Below are 25,392 nucleotides of genomic sequence, written 5' to 3'. Positions count from 1 at the left end.
CACATTCCATTTGTACATGGGAATGAAGAATGGCCATATGTTAAACAGTATATCGTATGATCCAACTCTTAGTGGATCAATGTGGATCTATTAAAGCTATTGAGTGCATATATATCATAGAGCAGATCAGAAATTTATCAACTATACTTTCAAAGCTAACAAACATGCCACATTCCGTGGCTCAGTCTATGCTTTAGGTCTCTGCTACTGTGTTCTCAGTTGGCTTTCTTGATTTTACAGCAACAAAGAGAGTTGCTCTTCCCTCCCCTTCTTTGCTGGGTATTCTCAACCCCCACTACTCTCGCCCTATATTTCTGTGGGTGGTCTCTCAATAAACTGATAGGCTTTCAGTACCACTTATAATACGTAGACACCCCACTATATCTTTCTATTATTTTCTCTCTGTCCAACAGGTATTTCTGTGTGAATGTCCCCTTGATGTCTCAAATTCAGTATGACTGGACTGCTTATATTCCCTTCCAACTGTTCCGCTCCTCAATAACTGCTACACTTTGACATCGCCACCAGCTTTCTGATTTCTCCTTTGCTTTTGCTCACCATATTCACTTTGTGCCATAGCCCATTCAGCTAACACAGAGATGGATGCTCAACTCCCACTTTGACATCTGCAAGCATGCTAGCCTTTCCTTATCACACCAGAGTTGTCTCACCTCCATCCATAACACTGCTTATAGTATTTACTTCTCTAGTTGTTCAGATCATATGATACCCCTACTCATATCGCTTCACCAGCTTCCCTTTTTTCTGCATTCTGCACAAGCTTTGTCTTTATCTTAAAAACTGCATTTTTCAGTGCTTCCATGACACAACCCCATATGTGATCTTCACTCCTAAAATTCCACCAGCTACAGACACCAGAATGTTTTCCACACTCAAATGATTTCGTTCATTCTCTCTGTCTTCTCCTTGTGCTGTGAAACCCCTCCAGTAAAACATATGTGGTTCCATCTTGCTATTTTCATTAGAATCGCTCCTCAAAACCATGCTTTTGTACAGAGCCTTTAGTATGACCCCTTAATCCCTTTCCTTTCCAGAAACAAAGCCTACCTTCCTGTAGCTTCATGTGCTGACATTCCTTGTTCATTTTGCCTTTCTCGTCTATCCTACAACATCTTTTCTTATCTTTCCACAGTCAACATACAGCTCTCTTGGGGACAGTGGCCTTCTTTTGTTTATTCTGTACCTCTGTAAAGCCCTATATAAACTAACAGTGCTGAATTAATATAACAAGAACCACCCCCAAAGTAAACATCAAATTAATGTCCTTTTCCCCTCTAAAGTGGGTGCTACAAAAATAAACAACCCTTAACAGATTTTGGCTGCATTTCAAAACCTGCCCCCAACCTAACTATGCTCCACAGTGGCCCAAGTATTTATTGTATAGGAGCCCCAAACTTGAACGCTTGTTTTCAACCATGTCATTAATTTATATGAGGAAATGGAACAGTGTTGCCATGAAAACCATCTTGTTGAATGCAATCCTTATTTTGCGTATACAATAGGCTCTTCTCAGAGCCTGGCTCCCTCTGTAACAATGGCAATAAAACTAAGTGCACCATTTCAATAAAAAAATTGATTTATTGCCAGACATAAACCTTAGAGAACATCATCCACAAAGCTGCCTCCCCACTGAACCCGAAGCATTAACAAGGTATGTTTTACACTGGACATTCGCCATCACTGCCCCCCTAGCAGTCAAAATGTAAACCCCTAAAATAGGTTTAAGCAAACTTCTACTGCGTTTTATTTAAAAGAAATTTACCAGCTTATTTAAATTGCCCTTTATTAGTCATGAGACTTGAGGGAGGTGCCCTCCCAAGGATAATAGTATTTCAGTTCACTTGGTTTTGAATTTATCTTAAGTATGAATGACTAATTAAGGTAATAAGCTCCCTGGGGCTGCAATGTTGTTGTCTATATACAGCGCTTAACCCTTTGGCGTAATTAAAATATACTCCCATAGCTAGATACCCTGAGGAATGTTACATTTATCTGCAAAATGGGGAGGGGAGTCTGCATAAGGCACATAATTATCTAGTAGGAAACATATTACTAATAAAGAAGCATCTAGATTACAGGGGTCTATGGAAGTGCACACTCAATGGGTGACAAGAAAGATGACAAAGATGCACCAATAAGAGTGACATATATCCAGAGTCTATTCTCATGATCTATACCTTCCTCCAGTTCAGGGTTACCCTCAGAACCTTTTGGAATCTGTAAGGAAGCAATTGCTCCCCACTCCAAAGAAGGTGCCATTTGTGATGGCAGGGGCCCATTACAGCTGCATGAAGCCTATTTTCAACGGAATCTTGCAGGAACTTGACATAAATGTTCTGGTAGGAACTTGTAAGAACTTAACAGCAGTGTCATTTAGAAGACAAGAAAAACCCTCCTCTTTAGGAAATCTTTCAGCTTTGTGTTTCTCTTTTTTTGTGGCCTTTAATCAGTGGCATGTGGTGAAACTTTTCGTAGGGGAACAGTTAGGGGAAATTGCAAGGGCAATTGGGGAAGGGAACATTGCACATGTGAGCATCATTCCTCCCTCCCTAAGCAGGGCAGAAGCTTCCCGGGCTTTGGGAAGGAGGCACCAGGAGAACATTTAGGGGACTAGCCTAGTCCCCTTAGTCCAGTGACTGCACACCACTGGCTTTAATTTGTTTTAACTATTATGTGGGTTTGTGTTAATTGCATTTACTTTTGGGATTTGCCTTGAGTTGGGTCTTGCCTAAATGAAATTAACGACAACAACAACAACAACAACCATCACCCCCACCTCCACCCACTGGCATTGATCAAGTGGTTCTTCTGTGCAATCATCTTTGGGGAAAATATATTGCCCTAGGCACTAGTAGTTAGCACTGCTGATTCTGCAGTGGTATGCGGCAGCTGAGCACAATGCATGGACTTTTCAGCTAGCACTACAGAGAGGACTATTGTCCTTGCAAAGCTCATACAAAATGTTCTCTGCAGTGGCTAGTGCAGGTGTACTTAAAACTATAGTGGAACATGAGTAAAACATTCCTAATTTTGATTCGCATATTCTGTTTACTGATGGATGGATGGACGCCTACCCAATACTTTTACTGTTTATAGATAACCATCCTAAAGCAAAAGCTAACCCAAGAAAAGTTCTGGTATTTTAAATTCAGTTTAGTGCCTGGCCTTCCCCTCCAGAAGATGCTTCTAATAATGACAAATTGCAAGGAAAATCTGCTGTGCCAAAAAAAGGCTATGAAGGAACCAGCAAACTCTGCTTGAGCAACTGACCCACATATACATTTTAATCCAATTCAGCAGAGGTGAAGTGCTGAGGTCTCAGACAACGACATCCCTCAGCCTACCTTCCAGATCTGCTATGATAAAAAGCAATGCTGCTTAATTACGCACCTCTGATGGTATGCAGGAGAAATTGGTTATTTCGTAGCACTGCAGTATGATTTTCACATTTTCTCCCAATTACCCACATTGTTCCTCCTGTGCAATCTCTGGGGATTTTGTTTTCCCCATTTCATCTCTAAATTAGCTCCTGTTGAATCATTACTCATCTTATCAGTGACTGGCAGACATTAATGAATTACTGATTTCCAGCTTGCCCCCCTCCATGATAGCTATAATAGAAACAAAGTGTAATTTTAGCATCAGACTTCTTATTTTGAATAATTTTAGGAAAGTGAATTTTGTGCTGGTAAAAAGTTACTGATTGACAGCATTAGATAAGTCCCCAATGAATGACTATAGCACAACTAGGAGCAAAGCTAGTGCTCCTTAAGTTACTCCTGCATATATAACCTTGGGACCTACAGCAATTACTTCTAGAAACTGGAAGTGGAATGCACATATTATTTTCCCCTTTGACATTGCTGGTCTTAACACACAGCTAGCAGTGGGCCATATGACCAAAATATGGAGGCAGATTTTCACACTACTCATGTTTATAATATTGGGTGGAATTCAACATCACACTATGTTGAACTTTACGTCAGTGTAAGCATACCAGCTTGACAGATGGAATAATCCCTCCCCAATGCTGTTCTGGGGGTTATTCCTACTCCTCCAGAGCTAATTTCAGGGGGTACAGAGGGTTACAGGCAGGGAGAGGAGAGAGGGACATGCCTCATTGTTCCAGTGGAAGCAGGGCTTCTGTAGATGGGGCTCGTTAGTTGCAGCCTGCCCACTGTAGTTATAATATCATGCTACCCAAGTTTTGAATTGCTGCGAGCACAGATTCATTTTGCAAAGAAAAGGACACAACTAGCGGACAGCAATAACATGTTTGAAGCTTTACTGGTAATACTCAAAATGTCCAACATCTCAAAAACAAGGATATTTTGGTCACTCCACCAAAGGACTTAAAATAAATCCACATGGCAGCTCCAGCAGCAGCGGAGGCAGCATTAACAACATGCTCATTCTGCCAGGCTGCTGGGTTAGCTTGGATAATGAGAAATTTCATCTCTTCAAAGAAGGTGCAAGGTAATTTGTTCAAAAAGTCTGCAGCTTAATTGGAAAACAAACTCCTTCTCAAGATTTTAAGACAGCTAAATTATAAATTACAATAGACATGTGTTGCCTTAACTGCCAATCTAAATCTTGTCTTCAGACTACTGAAGAAGAAAAACACGTGTCCTTTATAATTAATACATATAACAGATTAAGGTGAAAGAGGTTCTTTACATATTAAATTTTGAGGAAGCTTACTTCAAACAACTTTTAATGAATATATCTCCTTTTTACATTACAGTGGTACCTTGGTTCTTGAACTTAATCCGTTCCGGGAGTCCGTTCAACTCCTAGAACGGTTCAAAACCAAGGGGCGGCTTCCGATTGGCTGCAGGAGTTTTCTACAGCCAAGTGGAAGCCGTGTCAGATGTTCGGCTTCCAGAAAACAGTCGCAAACCAGAACACTTACTTCCGGTTTTGTAGCGTTCGGGAGCCGATTTTTTCAGGAGCCAAGCCATTGTAGAACCAAGGTACCACTGTAGTACAGTGGTACCTCGGGTTAAGTACTTAATTCATTCCGGAGGTCCGTCCTTAACCTGAAACTGTTCTTAACGTGAAGCACCACTTTAGCTAATGGGGCCGCCTGCTGCTGCCGCGCAGCCAGAGCATGATTTCTGTTCTCATCCTGAACAAAGTTCTTAACCTGAAGCACTATTTCTGGGTTAGCAGAGTCTGTAACCTGAAGTGTATGTAACCTGAAGCATATGTAACCTGAGGTACCACTGTATACTTTGTCCTGATCTGGCTACTTCTAATTGCCAAGCTACTGCCCTGATTACTGCAAACTATGGATATGTAGATAAGGTAAGCTTGGCTGTCTAGTACTAATGTTGCAAAACAAACCTTTCCTACAACTGGAACCAAAGGAAAGAAAGATGCCCCAAGAACTAAAAATTTAGCCATGATTCCATGAAACAGAGAGAGCATTACAAGTCTAGGCTCATTCAAGGTATCATGCTGGTAGCTGATATTCCTGTGGCTCACGTTTCTGTCCAGCCAGACTGGTTGTTTCTCCAAATTTGCAGTGCTGGCATTAATTCCCATTTCACCTATCTCTTTACAGGATTTCAGAGGATATGTGAAGGCAATACAAATTTCCACAATTACTTAATTTTTGATTTTTTAGTTCACTCAATCCCAGTCCCTCTGACTAAGTCAGTTGCCTACTTATCCAGAAACAGTGTATAGTCCCCGTCCCCCCCATGTTTGAAGAGACACAGTTGGGAACAACTGCTTTAAAGTTCAATGAAATGTCCAAAGGATATGCTGAATGGCGAGACAGATTTCTAATCTATCCTACAGCAAAGAGAAAATGCCCCATGGGCTGTAGTGGCCACAGTAAAAAGATCAAAAAGCCAAACCGCTCTTTGATCTTGGGAAGGTCGACTCCCCACACATCAACTTCAGCAAAACCCATTTTGAAAGCCTAAAATAAGAGTAAAATAATTATCAAAGTCACTGCAAAGCAGAGACCATCAACTCTGAACCACATGGTAGAGAATGATTATATAAAGCCTGAAGTGATTCCAAGATATCAGAACAAAATGAGAAACTTTGGGAAGGGCAGAAGCGTTGCACATGGTTTTATTCCATTTACTTCTTCTGTCTTCTGTCCTGCCATTGCTGCTGTCCTGAAGACTAACATGCTCAACACTTAAGCGTGCCTGTCTTAAACATAACAGCTGGCTCTTCCAAGCTTCCTTTCTAACCCTGAAGCCCCCCCCCCCGCTCCATATTAGCTTTCGACTACAATGCTACTACTATAATCCTTTTCCAAACTGATCTTTATACTTCCCCCCACCCTTGTAACAAGCTACAACTATTACTTGTAATTTGCAAAGGCCCCACAGAATCTGGTGATGGTTTTTGTTATTCCATTCTTGTGCTAATAGTAGTGTCTAAACTGAGAGGCAGTTCCTCCTCTGAATTTCTTTCTTCATTTACACTTTTTTTGGAATCCAAGCATATACAAACAAATCCTAATTACCTGCAAGACAGTGACTCCAACACCATCTGATAACCATTGATGAGCCTAATGTGGTTTGGTATTCAAATTGTACCAGAGGAAAACAAACCGCTATTCAATTTCTGGTTGGTTCCTTCAGCATTCTACTAACACTGACTGTGTGTATGTTAAGAGTTATCAGTTTTTAAAATATTATTATTTAAAAGCATCATCACCATCAAGAACATTAAATTTATTGTGTGTAATCCATGAACATATCACAGATACAATATTTTAAAAATAAATATTGAAACAAATTACAGCCACAGGAATAGGCTAGGCCATAGCTGTCAACCTTCCCTTTTTTGTGGGAAATTCCCTTATTCCAGTGCCATTTCCCGCTGCTTCCCACTGCTGTCCCAGATTGTTAGATATCCTGTCCCCAGGACAGGTGAGGCTGCTGATCCCTTATTTTCAAATCTGAAAGTTGACAGCTATGGGCTGGGCCCATGTGTGCATTCCCCTATCTGTGCAAGTAGGCAGCTGCTATTTGTATATGATGTGTTGTTTTTAAATTTCATTCTTCTACGATCAAACACTTTTTGTGATATTTAAATTAGATGCATTTAGGGGAAAATATATACCATGGACAGCTACAACTTATAGCGCATGCTGCATTTGAAACCTGCTGAGCCATGTAAGTACAAAATCAAAATGATTTACTGCTAGCATAGTGATTCTTTTTAACATTAGGTTTTAACACTGCAACCTTTCATAGTGTCCATTTAACTCCATTAATCTTTAGAGAAGGCTCAATGAATGTTTTGGTGCCACTGATTACTTCAGTGGCCCAAATTTTGCACGGGGGTTAAAACAAAAGTAGCAGGTAAAAATCACTCCTTTCCCAAAGCTGAGCTTTCCTATGCAGGCTAACATACTTTGACACTGCTTATTTCATTGTTTAACAAGGTTCTATTGCTGCATCCATGAGAATGATTGGGAAGAAACAGAAGTTGCAAGTGTCCCAGGTGGGCTAAAATTGATGTTGGGAGAGAGAAATCAGTCTTGTCTGTTTTAATAAAAAAGAGTTTTAGAAGGACTTCTTGGTTCAATCTCTGGGTTTTTTGGAGGGAGGAGGGAAAGGGGGGGGAATGACTGCCATAAGGACATACAGCAAGTCCCCCAATTACACAATAAATCCAGTTTGGCAAGTGCCCTGACAGCTTAATCAATACTTGGTGGTTTAATGATGAAGCTCCTCTCTTTGCTCTCAATGTACCATTTGGCAGCCTTGAGAATATTTTCAACCATAATGGCTATTTATAACACAAAAATGCAAAAGAAAGCTGCCCAATTTACACAGCATTCCCTGCACAAATACATTTTCTGTTGATTTCATTGGTTCTGACACATACCCACACCAACACCCACACCCCTGAGAAAACCGTCGAAAACCTTCAATTCCTCTGTCTAGAGAAGACCACTTTAAAAACACATAGTAGGATAAGCACTTCAATTATGGACAAGATGAGATAAGATAAAGAAGATGTTCTGAAGCAGCTCTTTCATCCTTTAAACTACTGCTGCTCACTTTATTAATAACATACTATTATGAGTTTGTGGGTAACTGGACTTCGCTTCTAATTTCTGACTCCCCTAAATTCCTGGGTGTCAGATCCTCCCCTAAATTCCTGGGTGTTTAATCTACGCTTGCACTAATGAGATGGGTTGCCAAACGCTGGATTTAACAGTGTCAAACCAGTTTTTCCATGCTCAGGATATCGCCTAGGAGAAGAGTCACCATGGAGAGCCAAAGGAAAGTAATGGGCGATTAACAATGCAAAGACTCTGTGCCAGCCAGAAAATGGAGGGAGTTGTTTCCTGAGCTCTGATATAGTGAGCAGAGCCAAAAGGGGGGCAGTTGTTAAGGACTGCAGTGGTGATGATGTGACCGAGGGAAAAAGCTTTTCAGTCTGTTATACACAGCAAGCTGAGCAGAGGGATAAAGAGCCTTCTTTTCTTTTCTTTCTTTCTTTCTTTCTTTCTTTCTTTCTTTCTTTCTTTCCTTCCTTCCTTCCTTCCTTCCTTCCTTCCTTCCTTCCTTCCTTCTTTATTTCCTTCCTTCTTTCTTTATTTCCTTCCATCTTTCTTTCTTTCTTTGATCCAAGACTGCAGCAATGGGAGAAATAGCACCCTCTTGGACTGTAATACTTTGAACCCCTCCATCATAGGCTCAGGTCATATGTATGTGTAAATAAACCATATATCAAAAAGACACCACAGTCTCCACTGTGCCTCATTTCCAAAAGGAAACACGAACCCTGAGTAAGCACTTGAAAACTCTGGAATCTCGCATGGTTCAGATTTTTTTTTTTGGGGGGGGTGTATGTGTAAAAATACATAAGGAGATGAAACTGTTACAGCTGCACCAATACTTTAAAGCTAACTATTCTAGAGTCAGAGCTAAATACTTAATAATCAATCTTTCTTCTGCCCAGGTGCAAGAACATTCCTTCCCCTCAGGAATATTGTAATCAAATGGTAACTCTTTCAGTCTCCATCATCACCAACCCAGGTGTGAGGGGTGAGTGCTGCCAAAGCCAGCATAGATAAAACTCCAGGCTCGCCGCCAGTTTCTGTCTTTTAGATTTATTTACAAAGTTCAAACGGTTTCCAGAGCTTCAAAGCATGTCCGTCCCTGTCTCATTAGATGCCTCGAATGGTTTTTTCTTACTCCTCCTTTCCCAGCAGGCTAATTGTCGGAAGCCCCGCCTCTTACTTCCTCTGTTCAATGAATAGCTAGTTCCGGGCTCAGCATCCCCCCTCCCTGTCTCTTCTTCACTGTCAGATGAGAAACTGCTAATTAGCTCTTTCGGCTCTCTAGAAGTGCTGGTCTCCCCCCTCGGCTCGCTAGCCGTTTGGACTTCCCTGACGCCAGGTGCTGCCCAAACAAGTGCCCAAACTCCAGCATGATTGAAGAGTATGTGCACTTAGATGCACTGAAGCCAACAATAGTCTCAGTACCGCTCCCGGGTCCTGACTCTCACAATGAGCTTGACATGCCGCCTCAGATAATGCATAGAACCTCAGGTGAGAGACACAATTTGGCATCCCCACAGAAACATGAAATGTATTTTCCCACTGTTAGTCAGCCCTGTGCTCACCATATTTAGTAATGCAAACTCACCACATAACACAAGAAAAAACAGACACCCCAAGTCTCTAGCCAAGGAGACTTCAGTGGAAATTCTTGCTAATTCAAGATGAATATTGGTGATACCTGAGACTGTGAGACTTCAACATTAAACAAACAACATTCCATGCAACCATGAGCTAAATTCTGTCCCCCAAAATGGAATTCAGGTGAATTAAATTATGTGATTTTAATATTAATGAGTTGTAGTTAAGAACAAGTTGTAAGCCACCCTGAGCAGGAGGAGATACAAATATACAAATATTTTAAATAAATGAATGAATTTACACATTTTTTCCTGTGTGTAGTTTCCTCTGTTGTTTTCACTGTTTTGCAAGACCTGCTTCTGCTATTTAAGGAGCTAGAGTGGGGTGATGCATGAAACTGTTCCTCACCCCCTGTGAATCTTACTCAGCAAGTCCTCTGGCTTCTGAGATTGCAAGTTTCAATCACATCTTTACTAGACGCTTAACTTGTTCCCTCTCTTTCTTTAGGGAGAGCTGAAATTCTTTGCTGTATTCTAGGTTTGTTAAAAAACAACAACAACACTTCCACAGAATACCAATATACACAATGCCTGGCTGTAGTCTAAATCCAAGACCTGCTTGCTGTTTCCTATCCAAACAAACAAGAAGATTTTTACAGTGGTACCTCAGTTTACGAAGTCAGATCAATTGTACATCCAGTATGGATGCTGACAAGCTTTTTGTAAACCACTTTGACTTTTTGTAAAATAAATAAGCAGCTGCTCCCCAGGGTTTTCTGTAGCCCTACTTGTAGATGTCGGGGGTTGAATCTGGGTCTTCTGTATGCAAAGTTGATGCTCTACCACTGAGCTACAGACAATAGGTGCAACTTACTTTTGAGCATAGGATTCACATCTTGTCCAATATGGGGAAGCAGAAGCTGCTGTCTCACTGAGATATATGATTACTGAAACCAACTAACGGTTATTGGGAAAACCTTCCCTGAGCTGGCTGAACTCCTCAATCACAAGACAAGAAAGAGGGAGGTACAAATCAGTTGCCTATAAAAGCAGATTATTTCAGGATTGCAGGCATTTCTCCCTTAAGCCATGCTCAGCTTTATGAGTTATTTAACAGCACATACTTTTAATTCTACAGTCTGAAATACAGATTGCAAAGAAAAAATTGCTGGAACCGTCAGAATAAAACACCAATGCAGAGCATGCAGTATGCGACCTAGATTACTGTGATGAAAAATACATGAAGCATGCTGCAAACAGCAGGAAAAATGAATTCTGATGTGCTCAGTGGTGGCATAAGAGAAACAAAGCCTGAAAAATCTACACAGCTTTTAAGTTAAGGGCCAAAGTTCATATGTAAAGCAGTCCCCAAGACAAATGAAAGAGCTGCAGTCACTCTGCTCTTTTCTTATTTACTTTACCAAACAGATTTGCAAGCCTGACTTAGCAGCAATCTTCTTTTTCAAATGTGGCGAGCCAAAGAGATTTCTCTTTGTCTTTTCCCACATAATCTGCCATTACCAAGAAGCCTTATTTACCCTGCCAGGTTCAGTCAGTCTGGGCAGGATTTGTACTAAGCAACAAGCAGTCTCTGTTATATAGATTAGCCTGTGCTGTGCAGGTCATGCAGTATCAAATCCAGGTCTAGGTATCCAACAGCAGACCAATCCAGTTCTTTTCTTGCAGTGTACAGCTGGGAGCAGACAAAACATTCCATGTAAGATTGTTTTGATTCATAAGTCCTGAGCTTGCTTTGAATATTGATCTACCCAGTCAAAAACTTCACAGCTAATTTCTCAGACGGTGTTCATATGGAATCGGGAAAGGGAGAAGATAAATGGAAGGGTTGTTCTGTTCTGCTCTGAGAGCCAGTGTGGTGTAGTGGTTCAGAGCGATAGACTCGTAATCTGGGGAACCGGGTTCACGTCTTCGCTCCTCCACATGCAGCTGCTGGGTGACCTTGGGCTAGTCACACTTCTCTGAAGTCTCTCAGCCCCACTCACCTCACAGAGTGTTTGTTGTGGGGGAGGAAGGGAAAGGAGAATGTTAGCCATTTTGAGACTCCTTCGGGTAGTGATAAAGCGGGATATCAAATCCAAACTACTCTTCTTCTTCTTCTTCTTCTTCTTCTTCTTCTTCTTCTTCTTCTTCTTCTTCTTCCTCCTCCTCCTCCTCCTCCTCCTCCTCATCTGCCAAGCCACTCAACACATTCTCAGCACACTGCTTTGGGAGTGAAGGAGGGCAATAGGGGGAATGACTATTTTCCACTTTCCGCCTGACCTTCCTACCCTTTTCTGGTGTTTGATGCAAATATCACTCAATGGGTACAGATTGCACACTGGATGTCAAAATGATAGTTGGAAAAAGAGTGTTTCATCTAAGTCACTGTGAATTTGGAAGCTCTCTTATACTGAAGAAAGAACAGTTATGGCTGGGCTTCCAAAGCTGCATTTGAGAAGATGATCATGTTATTACAAGCATCCAGTCTGCAAGGGTGAACAAATGTTTTCTTGGCTTTGTGGATGCACAGGGGATAGAGATGCACTCACATACACATGAAGCTTGCATATAAACCTTTAATTATGCAACTAAGTATGAACGCATCACAGACATACAGCTCTTGTATACTTGTAAATGCGGTTTTTAAAATTTCCTAGGCCATTGAAACGCATTTTACTCTACTTTCTAGATGCCCTCCAGTAAAAAGGAATGCTCCAAAGGCAGGGCTAGGGAAGAGGTCTGGCACAGGGCTCAAACTGGGTACAGTGGCCCAGGCATGGGCCCTATTCTTAATTTACCCCTTCAATCTCAGATGGCAGTACGGTTCCACTTGAAAATCTGCACAAGTCTGACACAGCTTCATTTTTGTCAAGGACCATTCACAGAAGATTTACTGATACTGAAGTAGATAAAGCCATTAAGGCGACAGCTTTCCATTTTGGAACTTGTTCTGGAACGAAATGGACAAATTGTTCGACAGAGATCTACTTGAGCAAATCAGCAAGGCAGAACTTGACATTTTATATAGGGCAATCCAATCTTCACTGGCATTCTTAGAGGTGCGCACAGCATTAGTTGTGGTCTGTAGGGTCGACTGCCAATGAATTCCTGGTGGGGTGCCAGTTTCTTCCTTCCATCCAACCTTAGAATGGTGATGCTAGGGCAAATTAGTGCCCAGTGCCATTTACAGAGAGGAAGATCTTCACACAAACACACACACCCATCCTGGGGTAGGAGGATATACCTTCTACTCCATGAGCGCTGGTGGTGGCAGTAGCAAACAATCCAGATACAGAGAACAATCCCTGGGTGCCAAGGCTACAGGAAAATTATGGTTGCCCTTATGCTCCGAGTCCTAAGCTGTTTCTTGGTTGCAGCAAACATCCTGGAATCCAGAACACCAATGTGCTATGTCTGGCAGTCGCCCCCCCCCCTTCCTTTTTTCCTTCTGTCTCAGAAAGGTACCATGGAAACAATCTGCTTATTTTATTTTATTGTTTTATGTATACATCAGCCTTCAATAGGCCGCGAGGGTAGCTTACAAAGAGTTAAAATTGTAACCGAAGAAACAAAATCATTCACACACCACAGCAAGAGCGGTTTTAAAAGCAAGCAGAATGAAAAACAAACGGAGCACGAAGACAGCAATGTGGCCGACTCTGGGGTTGCGGCGCTCATCTCGCTTTATTGGCTGAGGGAGCCGGCGTACAGCTTCTGGGTCATGTGGCCAGCATGACTAAGCCGCTTCTGGCGAACCAGAGCAGCGCACAGAAACACCGTGTACAGAGGATTAAAATGCCAGTGGGAGGAGGTAATAAAGCCTTTGCTTGGTGCTGAAATGACATCAAAATAGGAGGCAGGCAAGGCTCCCTAGGGACAGCATTCCACTGTCAGGGTGCCACTACCAAGAAGGCCCACTGCTCTGTAACCACCCAACTTAGCTCTGATGGTGTGGGTGCCAAAAGAAAGATATCCGCTCAACTTTGTAGTACAGGAGCAGCCACATGTGGAGGCAAGTAGTACTTGGCAGTCACAAGCCCTGAAGTTAAAGGCAGTGACTCACCAAGGTTTGTATTCCATTACAAACTTCAGCATCACTCTGAATGGCTCGAAGATGCAGTTTCAGTTGTGAATGACTGTGATCCCCCGATCAGCTAAATTGTTGCTGGCTCAGTTGAGGTTGAAGTCAAACACAAAGTAGATTGTTGCAAGGCTGAAGTTGGTCCACATTTGTTATTTATTTTAGTATTACATTTCTATTCTGCCTTTCCTCCAAGGTGCTCAAAGTGGCATACATGGTTCTCCTCCTTCCCATATTATAATTACAAGAACCCTGTGAGGTAGGCCCAGCAAACTTCATAACTGAGTAGGGATGTGAACCCTGTTCTCCCACATCTTAGTCCTGCACTCTAACAAGTCCTCCATACTGGCTCTATCTCAAATAGCAATGGTAAACCAATTAAGACGGCCTGCCAGTGGCTGCAGCTCTGGAGAATCCTCTTAACTAGAAAACCAAGAACAATGATCTAAAGTGGAAATCTTCAACAAAACATTCTAATGTCACACTTAAAAGCAACAACCCAGAAGATTGTGTAATGCAAGGAACTAAATTATGCAACAAGAACATGATTGTTCAATTATATTACTTTGTTGTAAATCTTTTAAACTGAATGAGAATGGTGACAGGACAGAGTCAGATGCGGCAGAAGAAAGGACTGGAAAACCAGAAGCACAATTTTTGTGGCAGGAAATTGCCAGGAAAGTTTGGACTACCCTTTAGAAATATCTGCTATTTCTAGTCAGTTATCTGCTATGAAGCTACTGAGTCTCAGAAGATTTGGGCCGGCTGCTGAGACTTAGTGCTTATTGAGTTGCAGTCACAGCTATTTCCTGCAGAAACTCTTTGAAAACTGTGGTATTTTGCATTAGCTGCCAAATTCTGCTGTGAATATCTTCTTTTTGCAGTAATAAAGAGAACTGAAAGAGGGCTAGAGCAACTGTTGTATCTTAGGAATCCTTGGCAAAGCATTTCAATTATGCCCATGCACCTGCACCCCTATTCATTACAATTATAATGCATCTAGGTGTCTTTGCTACAAAATTTTAGCCTTGATAGGTGGAATGGGTGGGTGCGGGGAGACTAATTGCTTTTGAAGAGGCACATCAGAAACCTAAATGAGTCCACAATATGTTCTTCCCATTTATCTTGCTTGACAGGAAAAGCTTCTAAGGGAAAGACATATTGAAAATCAAATTATCTCTTATTAATTGCTCCCACTCAATTGTACTTCGATACAAAATAGAAGTATAAGGAGAAAAGGTGCAAATCATCACTGAACCAAGATTCAAAAGAGCTCATCTCTTTCTGCACCAAAGCAACCTACAGGAACATTGCAAAAATGCACATGCGGAAGGTTTTAGTTTAACCTTTCCATATCCAGGTCAGGGTTGCATAAATCGAACCATCTTTGGGGAAAGAAAACCATATCTGTTTTTTGTCAGCTTGCCTTGAAATGTTTTTATGATACCGTGCAGCTTGGGTGGTAGGTTAACAGAGCCCAAAAGAGTGCAGCTAACCGATGAAAAAGAATAAGCTGTTGTTTGCCTTTTCACAAGTTTTTGGCAGATAGTCAAGATGCAGGAGGAATTTTAGACATTATAAGAGAGAATGATTGCAGTGGCTGAAAAGAGTCGTTGCTTAAGCAAGCACAGTGCAAACTTCCTTCTGTGCATTGCTGCAGCTATGCAACCCACATCATGATCTATGCCAGTGCACTTCATTAGGCCTCCGGCAATGCCATGCTACTCCAGTACTGGATAAAGGGCAGAGCTCTATCAATGCATATTCATCTGCAGGCATGCTGCAGTGCCAGTAATATCAGCTTTTCTTAACCCAAGCTTTCAGAAAGTACTAACACTGCACTATCTCACTACTTAACACTTTCCAGGCACCTTTGCGTACTTTAAAGGCTGGCCATTTTCCAGAGGCTAAAAGAAATGTGGTAGGGAAACACAACGTCACCCCACCAAAATCAATTTATTGGCAAGCAGAAACTTCGGCAAAATTCTTGTACAAATTCCTTAATGTCAACATGGACCCTTTTAAGTTCTGTGTTAAAAAAAGTCAATGCACACAACAATAATAAATATTCAATTTTCTTAAACCTCTTCTATGAGCGTTGTTTAAGCCTCCAACAAATAGTAGCTTCACTTTTTTTAAAAAAAAGGTCAATGTTGTATTGAGCTATACTTTGCAGTAATAACATAAAGCGACAAATACTTTAAAGTTGCAAACAAGCTAGCGTATGTAATTTTGAATCTCTGTGCATTTGATAAGTCCAAGGTAGTCTAACTGAACAATGCTAACCCTGGCTGAGGAGCCATGAGCTCTAAGGGGGAAAAGCCAATGTATACCAAGCCCTGGATCTTATGCCGGTCAGGGTGGAAGGTTGTGGGTAGTTTTGCTGTGCCAAATCCAAGCTGATGCGACAGAGGGAGCTTCTTGTGAGATTCATTTGCCTTTGGATGCAGCAGATACAAACCTGGAAGGATGGATAGTCACTCACCACATTCACCAAAGAGAGGCACCATCCTTAAAAATACTCAGGACACAATAAAGTGATGTTGCCAAATAAACAATCCTTCTGCTACCATAGCACTAGGAAACTCTCCTACCAAAAGGCTTAATGGGTTGCCCCTCTGCTGACAAAAAGCTCTTGGATCTAGGCAGAGCCTTAGCACAACAGGGACAGAGGCAAATTTCAGAGGTTCTCCCTCCCCTCCCACAGCCTCCTCCAGGCAACCGCCAATCTGCTCCAGAAGTCCGTGAGACCCTTTGCAGCAGCATGAGAGGTGGTGTTGGGGCTGTTGGGAGCCGCGAATCCCTTAAGACTGCCTTGGTCCCTGTTCCGCTGACAAAAGGCCGTCCAAAGAGCTGTCCAACATAGAACCGTAGCGCATGTCCAAAACAAGTGTGCCATCCGCGAGGGCAAATACAGATAAAAGAATACCATGCCTCTCAGTCACATTTCCTTTTTGCAATAATAAAGAGAACTGAAAAGAGGGTTAGAGCAACCGTGGTGTCTTAGGGTTTCTTGGCAAAGCATTTCAATTCTGCCCATGCATAATTATGCCCACCCTCCAAAAAGAATACTGGTAATGACTGCAGAGGTGGGTAGGGATCACCCCTGCAGCTGTGCTGTGATTCCTAGCTCTTATTGAAGGCCAAAACACACAGATCACCACCACTACACGTTGACTACAAAATGTAGCCTTACAACAGAGAAACACAATTGTGGTGTGTATCACGCTTATCTCTTCCTCTTTATTTTACTTAGTCTCAGGATACCTAAGCTCTGCTTTGGCTCATGTCCCTGCCCCTTTCAGAAAATAAATAAGCAGGTGTCTGACCTTTGGGGACTGCCTTTTCGCTACAAAAACAGCCTTTGTATTTGTGAGGTTGCTTTGACGAAACAGCCATATGGGATGGATGGACACACTCCAAGAAACCTGAGAATCTCCAGTTAAATAAACTGGAAAAAGTAAAGTTGGGCAAATAATAAGTTTTTAAAGGTCTCTGAAATCGTGCTTACTTCTCTATTAAATCCAGCGTGACTCCCGGTACCAGTCTCACACTCTTCTGCATACAAAACCTGCAGATGAAAAAAGAGAGAGTATATAAGTAAATCACGCTAATTAAACCTATAATGACAGGCTACCCAAAAGGTTCCATGGCAGTAATTGAGTTTCTCATTATTAAAACAAAACAAAACAAAACAAAACAAAGCAAGTTTGCTACAGCATAGCAGGAAGGAGCATTTGCTGCACTTGTGATTCTGCAGTGGTTTCCATCATTAGTGTCAAGCCTATGTGCTTCAACTACCATAGTGACAAGTTTGGAAGAGGGAGGGACAGCAAGAGGAGGAGAAAGTTTTGGTCATTTGCCACAACTTCTAGGGAGCATGGACAAAGCATTGAATAAAACTGAACTAATAGAGTAAAGTGGTTTGGTAGCTGGAGTTCCCCAGAGAACAGATGCTGAAAGAAGCAGCACTGGGGAATGAGTCAATAAAGAAATGCCTTTCTAAAACCCCTCCATTCATAGAAGAGTTTGCTGGGAAGGGACCAATAGAGCATTTATTGTAATTATTCCCTCCAATTTCAACAGTTTAACCTATTCAGTCCAGACAACAGTGCACCACACTGGGAGTGAACAGATGCTTCCAAATGACTCACTCAAGCAAAAAACACGTAAGATATGGCCTCCGGCCAAAGATTTGGCAAGTTGTTTCAAATCAATATGAACTTCATCTCTCCCTCCTGCGCCTTTCTCTGATGCCCTCACTACTCTAGAGCACTTCTTCCAGCCAGTACAAAAAAAATGTCCAGGTTCAAGCCCAAATAGAAACAGCAACTGTTACCAAGAGGACCTCATTCAATGGTGAGAGAGATGAATTCTGAACCTTCTCAGGGTCACATTCATCTAGTCTCACTTTATAGTCTCCAGGATTAAAGACTGAAAACAAATTTCAGGGTTTAGCAGAAGCACAAAGCAAGCTCTAGTTCCAGCTCTCCATTGCTCTACCCCCCCCCAATTCTCCCAGCTTCCTTTCGCCTGCTGCCAACTCAACCTTCATCTTCTACCTTTCCAAGACCCATGTTTTCTTTTATTTCCTTTTGTTTGCCACACCCCTCCATCTCCATAGAATCAAAACTATGATAGAGACCCTTCTATCTGCTCAGACCTTTTGTGTGTGTTTGATGTTAGGGCAGCTTAGCCAAATACTGCCAGTGGCTTCACCACCTTTGCCAAATACCTAATTGCATTACAATATACATATTGATTTCTCACTTCATCGTAAATGCAGCAATCAGAGCATTACTTCTGCTCTTTAGTATTTATTTTACACTAGTCATGCACTAACTGCTTTACAAAACATAAAGCCAATGCCATTCCTGTGCAGAAGACAAAAAAATTGTTAAGTGGCAGCCTCTCTGTCATCAGATGTATGAATTTCTGTACATTATAAAAGTGTGTATCTACTTTGCATTAATGCATAATATATTGTCCCTGCTTTGACTATATATCACCCGCTCTGACTATATATTCCATACCCTTCCAATTTCCCTTCTCATCTGGCTGACCTTGAAATGCTATAAAGCATTTTTGTGAGTGCAGTGATGACCAGTATACATGATAGGGTCTTTTAATTTTCTTATCTATGTGCATCTTTCACCATATTATTTTGTTTCTTATGTCCAGTGTTAGAAACTCAGATATATAAGCTAATCTCCATATGGCACATTAAACCTAAGTTGCAGTCACCACAATGGAATTTCTAGGCACCACTTCCCACCCAGTGGCTATTGTTGTTATTATTATTACTAGTAGCAGTAGTAGTATTTTAAACAACAAATCTCAAAATAAATAAAAAATCCAAAGTAAAACAAATTCAAGCTTCAAGGAAAAATATTTCAGATTCTTCTCTAAGTGACATTTTGCTTTCCCCAGTCACCAGCCTGGCATCCAGAGATCTCTGCGTGGTCACAGTTGGACCCGTGCCAGACACAAAATGTGCCTTGCACCTGGCTAATTTTGAAGACTGCTTATGTCTTTAGCTATATTTATACACATTTCTTGGGGAAAAAATAAAATTTATGTTTTGTTTTTGACAGCCAAAACTGGGAGAGGAAAAAGAGATAGGATGCAGACAAATGAGTAGTGAGGCTAGGAAGAACCAAGGCTGGCTGCTACAACAAGTCACATCCATTTAGGGAAGAGAACATAGCTTAGTGGAATAGCATCTGCTATGCATGCAGAAGGTTTCATATTCAATATCCAGGAAGGGCTGGGGGGAATCCTAGTGTGGTGCTGCCAGTGAGTGTAAACAGTACTGAGCTAAATGGACTAATGGTCTGACTCGGTATAAGACAGCTTCCTGTGTCCACGCCTATAGTTTTCCTTGATTGGTTTCTGATTCCACAGTACCAGCATCCATCTAATCCATGCTTTCCTCTAACACCATCCATTAAATTTCTGCCTTCAACCTACCACTCTCTACAGAAAAGATAAAAAAATTCCTTCCAGTAGCACCTTAAAGACCAACTAAGTTAGTTCTTGGTATGAGCTTTCGTGTGCATGCACACTTCTTCAGATACAGAAAAGATTACCAAGCAGAAGAATGTAGGTAACCTTTGGCAAGGATCACAAATGATGCATGTTCAGTGTCCTGAAATTTAGCTGCAACGTTGACAAGGATGTACTAATTGATATGCAGCTATAGGCACTGGCAAATGTTAAAGACCAGCTATTTGATGGTCAATGACACAACGGGAACATAGTATTTCCATGGAAATCTTCAGTCACCTATGACCTTAACTCACTCAGCTTATCTTTTGAAATCTGATGGAATGGCCTTAAAGGGGTACAACAGTTTCTGGCCGCCGTAGTTGCATTCTCTTTTATTAGGGCCCTTGCAGCCTCTTCCAAGCTATACCTCCTAGGCCTCAGGATTGAACGGCAGCCACCTGCCTCAATCCAGACAGCCCTTGTCATGAACTACCAAAACTTATACCTCGATTCAGTAGGCTTTTGATTAGGATTTGCTGGTTCAGCTTTGGCAGGCCTCCCATGTACCTAATGGAGTGGGGAAAGTGACAATGTGTCAAGTGCATCATTTGGTCTCTCTCTCTCTCTCTCTCTCTCTCTCTCTCTCTCTTTCTTTCGTTCTTTCTTTCAAATTATGGTGCACATCTGGGGTCAATGATATTTTCACACAAACTCTGCACATTAAAAAGCTGTCATTTTGTTCTGCCCCTCTAGGGCACTGAACAAAAGCGTATGAGCAGGATGTAAATAAAGCTGACTTCAGAAATTTCAAGGGGGCTTTCAGCTTCTTGAAGGAAACATAATAATGAATCAGGTCACTCTGCTTTTGATTAGTAAGGAAAACACCCTTTCTGGGGCATAGTCAGTTCACCATGGTATTCAGCATAATGGCACAAGCTCAGCAAGCACTCGCAGCTTTCATGTTCAGAGGGCTGCAACTGCCATGGGTCTGCTATCATACTTCAGAATAGATTAGTGGAGGAAATGCTCTTAGTGCTCTCCTTTAATGAGCCCCTGCTGTCTCCAGACTAAATCTTCACATGGCAAACTAGTTTATACCTGCCACTCTGTTAGGGACACCCTGCATTTTCTCTCAAGACAAAACACTTTTCTTGTGTTCCTTCTTCATCCATAGCTACTTCTGAAATAACCAGCTATGCAATAAAACAATGATGTGCTAGCATGACAGGAGGAGATAAAAAAAGGTCTAAGTGTTGTATAAATATCGCGGTAAACATGGGTGACTTGGAAGGCACACAGAGATATCACTCAGAAAAGCCTCAGGATAAAAACCTATATTGGCAATGTTTTTGTTTCAAACTTCTTAAACAGTACACCAAATGAAATGTAGAACTTGCCTTTCAGACCACTTATCTAGAGTACTTTAAAATGCAGACACTCAGCAAAAATTAAATTCCAAACGCTTCTTTTTACTAGTCATCAGTAAGTGGCTATAGGGAAATAGGGCTGGTTAAAAGAAGAAGAAAATAGTAAAAGTCAAAGTACTGAAGAAGAGAGAGAGAGAGAGAGAGAGAGAGAGAGAGAGAGAGAGAGCGAGCGCAGGGTCAGGAGTAAAATATATACCGTATTTTTCGCCCTATAAGACGCACTTTTCCCCCTCCAAAAATGAAGGGGAAATGTGGGTGCGTCTTATGGGGCGAATGCAGGCTTTCGCTGAAGCCTGGAGAGCGAGAGCGGTAGGTGCGCACCGACCCCTCTCGCTCTCCAGGCTTCGCGGACCTCTCCCCAAGCAGCGGGAATGCTCCCGCTGCTTGGGGAGAGTTGCCGGCATCCCGAAGCCTGCGCGCGCTGATCCCAGCGCCTGCAGGCTTCGCGGATCTCTCCGCAAGCAGCGGGAACGTTCCCGCTGCTTGGGGAGAGTTGCCGGCATCCCGAAGCCTGCGCGCGCTGATCCCAGTGCCTGCAGGCTTCGCGGATCTCTCCGCAAGCAGCGGGAACGTTCCCGCTGCTTGGGGAGAGTTGCCGGCATCCCGAAGCCTGCGCGTGCTGATCCCAGCGCCTGCAGGCTTCGCGGATCTCTCCGCAAGCAGCGGGAACGTTCCCGCTGCTTGGGGAGAGTTGCAGGCATCCCGAAGCCTGCCCGCGCTGATCCCAGCGCCTGCAGGCTTCGCGGATCTCTCCGCAAGCAGCGGGAACGTTCCCGCTGCTTGGGGAGAGTTGCAGGCATCCCGAAGCCTGCCCGCGCTGATCCCAGCGCCTGCAGGCTTCGCGGATCTCTCCGCAAGCAGCGGGAACGTTCCCGCTGCTTGGGGAGAGTTGCCGGCATCCCGAAGCCTGCGCGTGCTGATCCCAGCGCCTGCAGGCTTCGCGGATCTCTCCGCAAGCAGCGGGAACGTTCCCGCTGCTTGGGGAGAGTTGCAGGCATCCCGAAGCCTGCCCGCGCTGATCCCAGCGCCTGCAGGCTTCGCGGATCTCTCCGCAAGCAGCGGGAACGTTCCCGCTGCTTGGGGAGAGTTGCAGGCATCCCGAAGCCTGCCCGCGCTGATCCCAGCGCCTGCAGGCTTCGCGGATCTCTCCGCAAGCAGCGGGAACGTTCCCGCTGCTTGGGGAGAGTTGCCGGCATCCCGAAGCCTGCGCGCGCTGATCCCAGCGCCTGCAGGCTTCGCGGATCTCTCCGCAAGCAGCGGGAACGTTCCCGCTGCTTGGGGAGAGTTGCAGGCATCCCGAAGCCTGCCCGCGCTGATCCCAGCGCCTGCAGGCTTCGCGGATCTCTCCGCAAGCAGCGGGAACGGTCCCGCTGCTTGGGGAGAGTTGCAGGCATCCCGAAGCCTGCCCGCGCTGATCCCAGCGCGTGCAGGCTTCGCGGATCTCTCCGCAAGCAGCGGGAACCACCGCTGGGCTCCCACGGCTTGCAGAGAGCTGCCTGTTTGCGGGCTGGGGTCGGGGGAAGCTCGGGCTGCCCCAGCCCCGCGCCTGGGGGGGAAATAATTTTTTCCCTTTATTTCCCCCCCAAAAAACTAGGTGCGTCTTATGGGCCGGAGCGTCTTATGGGGCGCAAAATACGGTAGATAGGGTTGAAATCAGAACCTCTTTGTTCAAATCTCTACTCCACAATGAAGCTTTTGGGGAAGATGCAGTACACTTTTGCCCACAATGCAAAAGCAGGATATGAATGATTGGCATACACCAGATGACAGCTACTTTGTTCCTCCCACCATAGAATTCAGCATTTAAGCATAGTTTCCTGTTATATGTGTGCCTGGAAACTATGGTTAACAGCTTCAAAATAAGTCAGGATAGTTAGTCAACTTAAAACAAACATCCTGCTTTATTTTTAAGTCATTGGTCATAGGGTGTTAGGGGAGGGGTAGTACCTCTGGTGGGAGACACATCGTACTCCTGCAGTAGCTTGTCCACCTTTGGTTTCCATTCTGCACTCAGCTGTCACCTGTGGTTCTAAGAAGCCACCAGCACGTAACAGCAGCCACACCCCAAGAAGTGGCTTCGACTGGCTGGCTAAACCAGGTGAGGGTAGCTGATGGGTTTCAAGCCCTCAGTGAATTAGGGACTTCCCTGCATGCGAAGACAAGTTCCGGTGGATTGAGCGGATGAAAACAACAGGGGGTCCAATGGTCGAGAAGGAACATGTTGTGGAGGGAAATGTGGAGCAGATGGAACTCATCAGCCTGGGGAGGCAGTCACCTAGGAGAAGGAAAATTCTGACCCTAAACCAGGCTTCCTCAACCTCAGCCCTCCAGAAGTTTTTGGCTTATAACTCCCATGATCCCTAGCTAGCAGGACCAGTGGTTAGGGATGATGGGAATTATAGTCTCAAAACATCTGGAGGGCCGAGGTTGAGGAAGCCTACCCTAAACCTCTGCTTGCCTTGCAGCTATACCCATTCATGAGAAAGGCTTCGGGAGTAAACCCTGAGGAAAAATCTATATCCACTGCATGGTGGGACATCTTTGGGAGAAGAAAGGGCTAAGAAGTAAACACTACACAAATCTGGAGTGGAGTCCCTAGGATGGAGTCGTGCACACCTCCTTTCAGCAACTCCTGCAACCAAGTTGCTGCCAAATGTATTTCTCTGCTTTCATTTCAACCAAGGCCGAGGTGGGGGTGTCTTGGTGTCTGGTCAGCCCAGCACTTCCATACACAATGCCCAGGTGTGTGTCCTGGAAAGGTCACTTCGGTGCTGTTAATGCAGTGAAAACAATGCAGGAGACAGCAGTTACGAGTTATCAGTATCTGCAGACACAGCAGGCGCTGTGATTCTCCAGTAGCTCAATTTCACCCCTGGAGGTGCACTCCATTGTCTCTCAACGACAATCACAGCTCTGGGTTAACATGCAATGGGAAGCTATGGTGAAGTGCTGAATCCAGGCTTGTTTAACCATTCATGCAAAGGGAAGAGCAAAGAGGCTTCAAAGGAGCTCTGTGTACCTTTACATAGTTTCATGCATACACTTGCTTACTAAACCAGGATTTTAGGCTTAGTATTATGTATGAATATGGTTTCTGTCTATCAGTTGATTTTATTTCACAGTTTTTCTGTGATGATAAATACAACAAAAGCTATAAGAGAGGCAAATCACTTTGTATCAAAGCAAGGAAACTTACCTATGGTTTTTGCTCCCACCTACCTGCTACCATAACCACTGCTCTTTTCCACCCTATAGTTCAGGTGGCCTACTGTGGTTTATAGCCAGTCATGGTTTACAGCTAGTCATTCCAGTTAGTAACATGAATTATGGAACATATTTGATTTGAACTAATGTTTTGGGTTTTTTACCTTTACAAGTACTCTGACCACAGTACAGTACTGCAGAATTCTGCAGTTTTGATATGTCTAGAGGGTGATCCAGTTAAGTAATCCGCCTTTACATCTGATCCCAACAAATTCTTTTTGATCACCAGAAACCTATACTTAATTAATAATAATATTAAAATACTGTGATACATCAAACACTAAAAGTTTCCCTAAACAGGGCTGCCTTCAGATGTCTTCTAAAAGTCTGGTAGTTGTTGTTCTCTTTGACATCTGGTGGGAGGGCGTTCCACAGGGCGGGTGCCATTACCGAGATTTCTGCATGATTATTATTTTTTTTTGAATTTTTTTTTGCACCATATATTTGCAAAAGGCAGACAAAACAAGCTACCAATTTTCACTGCACCACCAAAGAAGAAAAGACAAAATATAACGGCAGCATAAGCTCCCTTTCCCTTTTAATCAGAAGTGACAACTTACGCAGATTTGACGCCCTTTAAAAATACAGGGATATGGAATCATGCTGAGAGAAGCAGTGCTTAGGAGTTAAACAGCCCGCTCAAGTACATTTTATACTGCTGTACCATGCAAAATGTCCTCACATGTATCATTTCCAAAACCAGTCATTAAAGAGGTCTGAAGCTGATGTTATTGCAGAGCTTTGAATCTCAACTTGCCTAGTGGCACAAAGCCAAGCCCCGACTCTCCTTCCATAATGCCAGTAAAAGGAGAAATCAGCTAATCCTGGGTTCTTGCAGAGCTGCAAAGAATTTTAAACAGGACTAGAAAACTCAGCACAAACCTAGCATTGCTGGTAGGCCTTTCATAATCAAAAAGCATCAGCAGGAAAGGAGGGGAAGAAGTATCTTTTCTCTTGCAAATATATATATGGATCTTATTTGTC

General features: G+C 43.2%; 1 protein-coding gene across 2 annotated transcripts in view; it reads right to left on the bottom strand.

Moving 5' to 3' along the window:
• Positions 1 to 25,392, bottom strand: part of RPTOR (regulatory associated protein of MTOR complex 1) — a 325,607-nt gene that overhangs the window by 159,551 nt on the left and 140,664 nt on the right. For both annotated transcript variants that reach the window (XM_081180842.1, XM_081180843.1), the window contains exon 7: positions 17,241 to 17,300. In XM_081180842.1, coding sequence (XP_081036968.1) covers positions 17,241 to 17,300 — 60 coding nt within the window. The remainder of the gene's footprint in view (positions 1 to 17,240; positions 17,301 to 25,392) is intronic.

The sequence above is a fragment of the Podarcis bocagei genome (genome assembly GCF_964188305.1).
Source record: "Podarcis bocagei genome assembly, chromosome: 2".
Lineage (NCBI taxonomy): Eukaryota > Metazoa > Chordata > Lepidosauria > Squamata > Lacertidae > Podarcis > Podarcis bocagei.
This window is presented reverse-complemented; position numbering and strand designations above follow the sequence as displayed.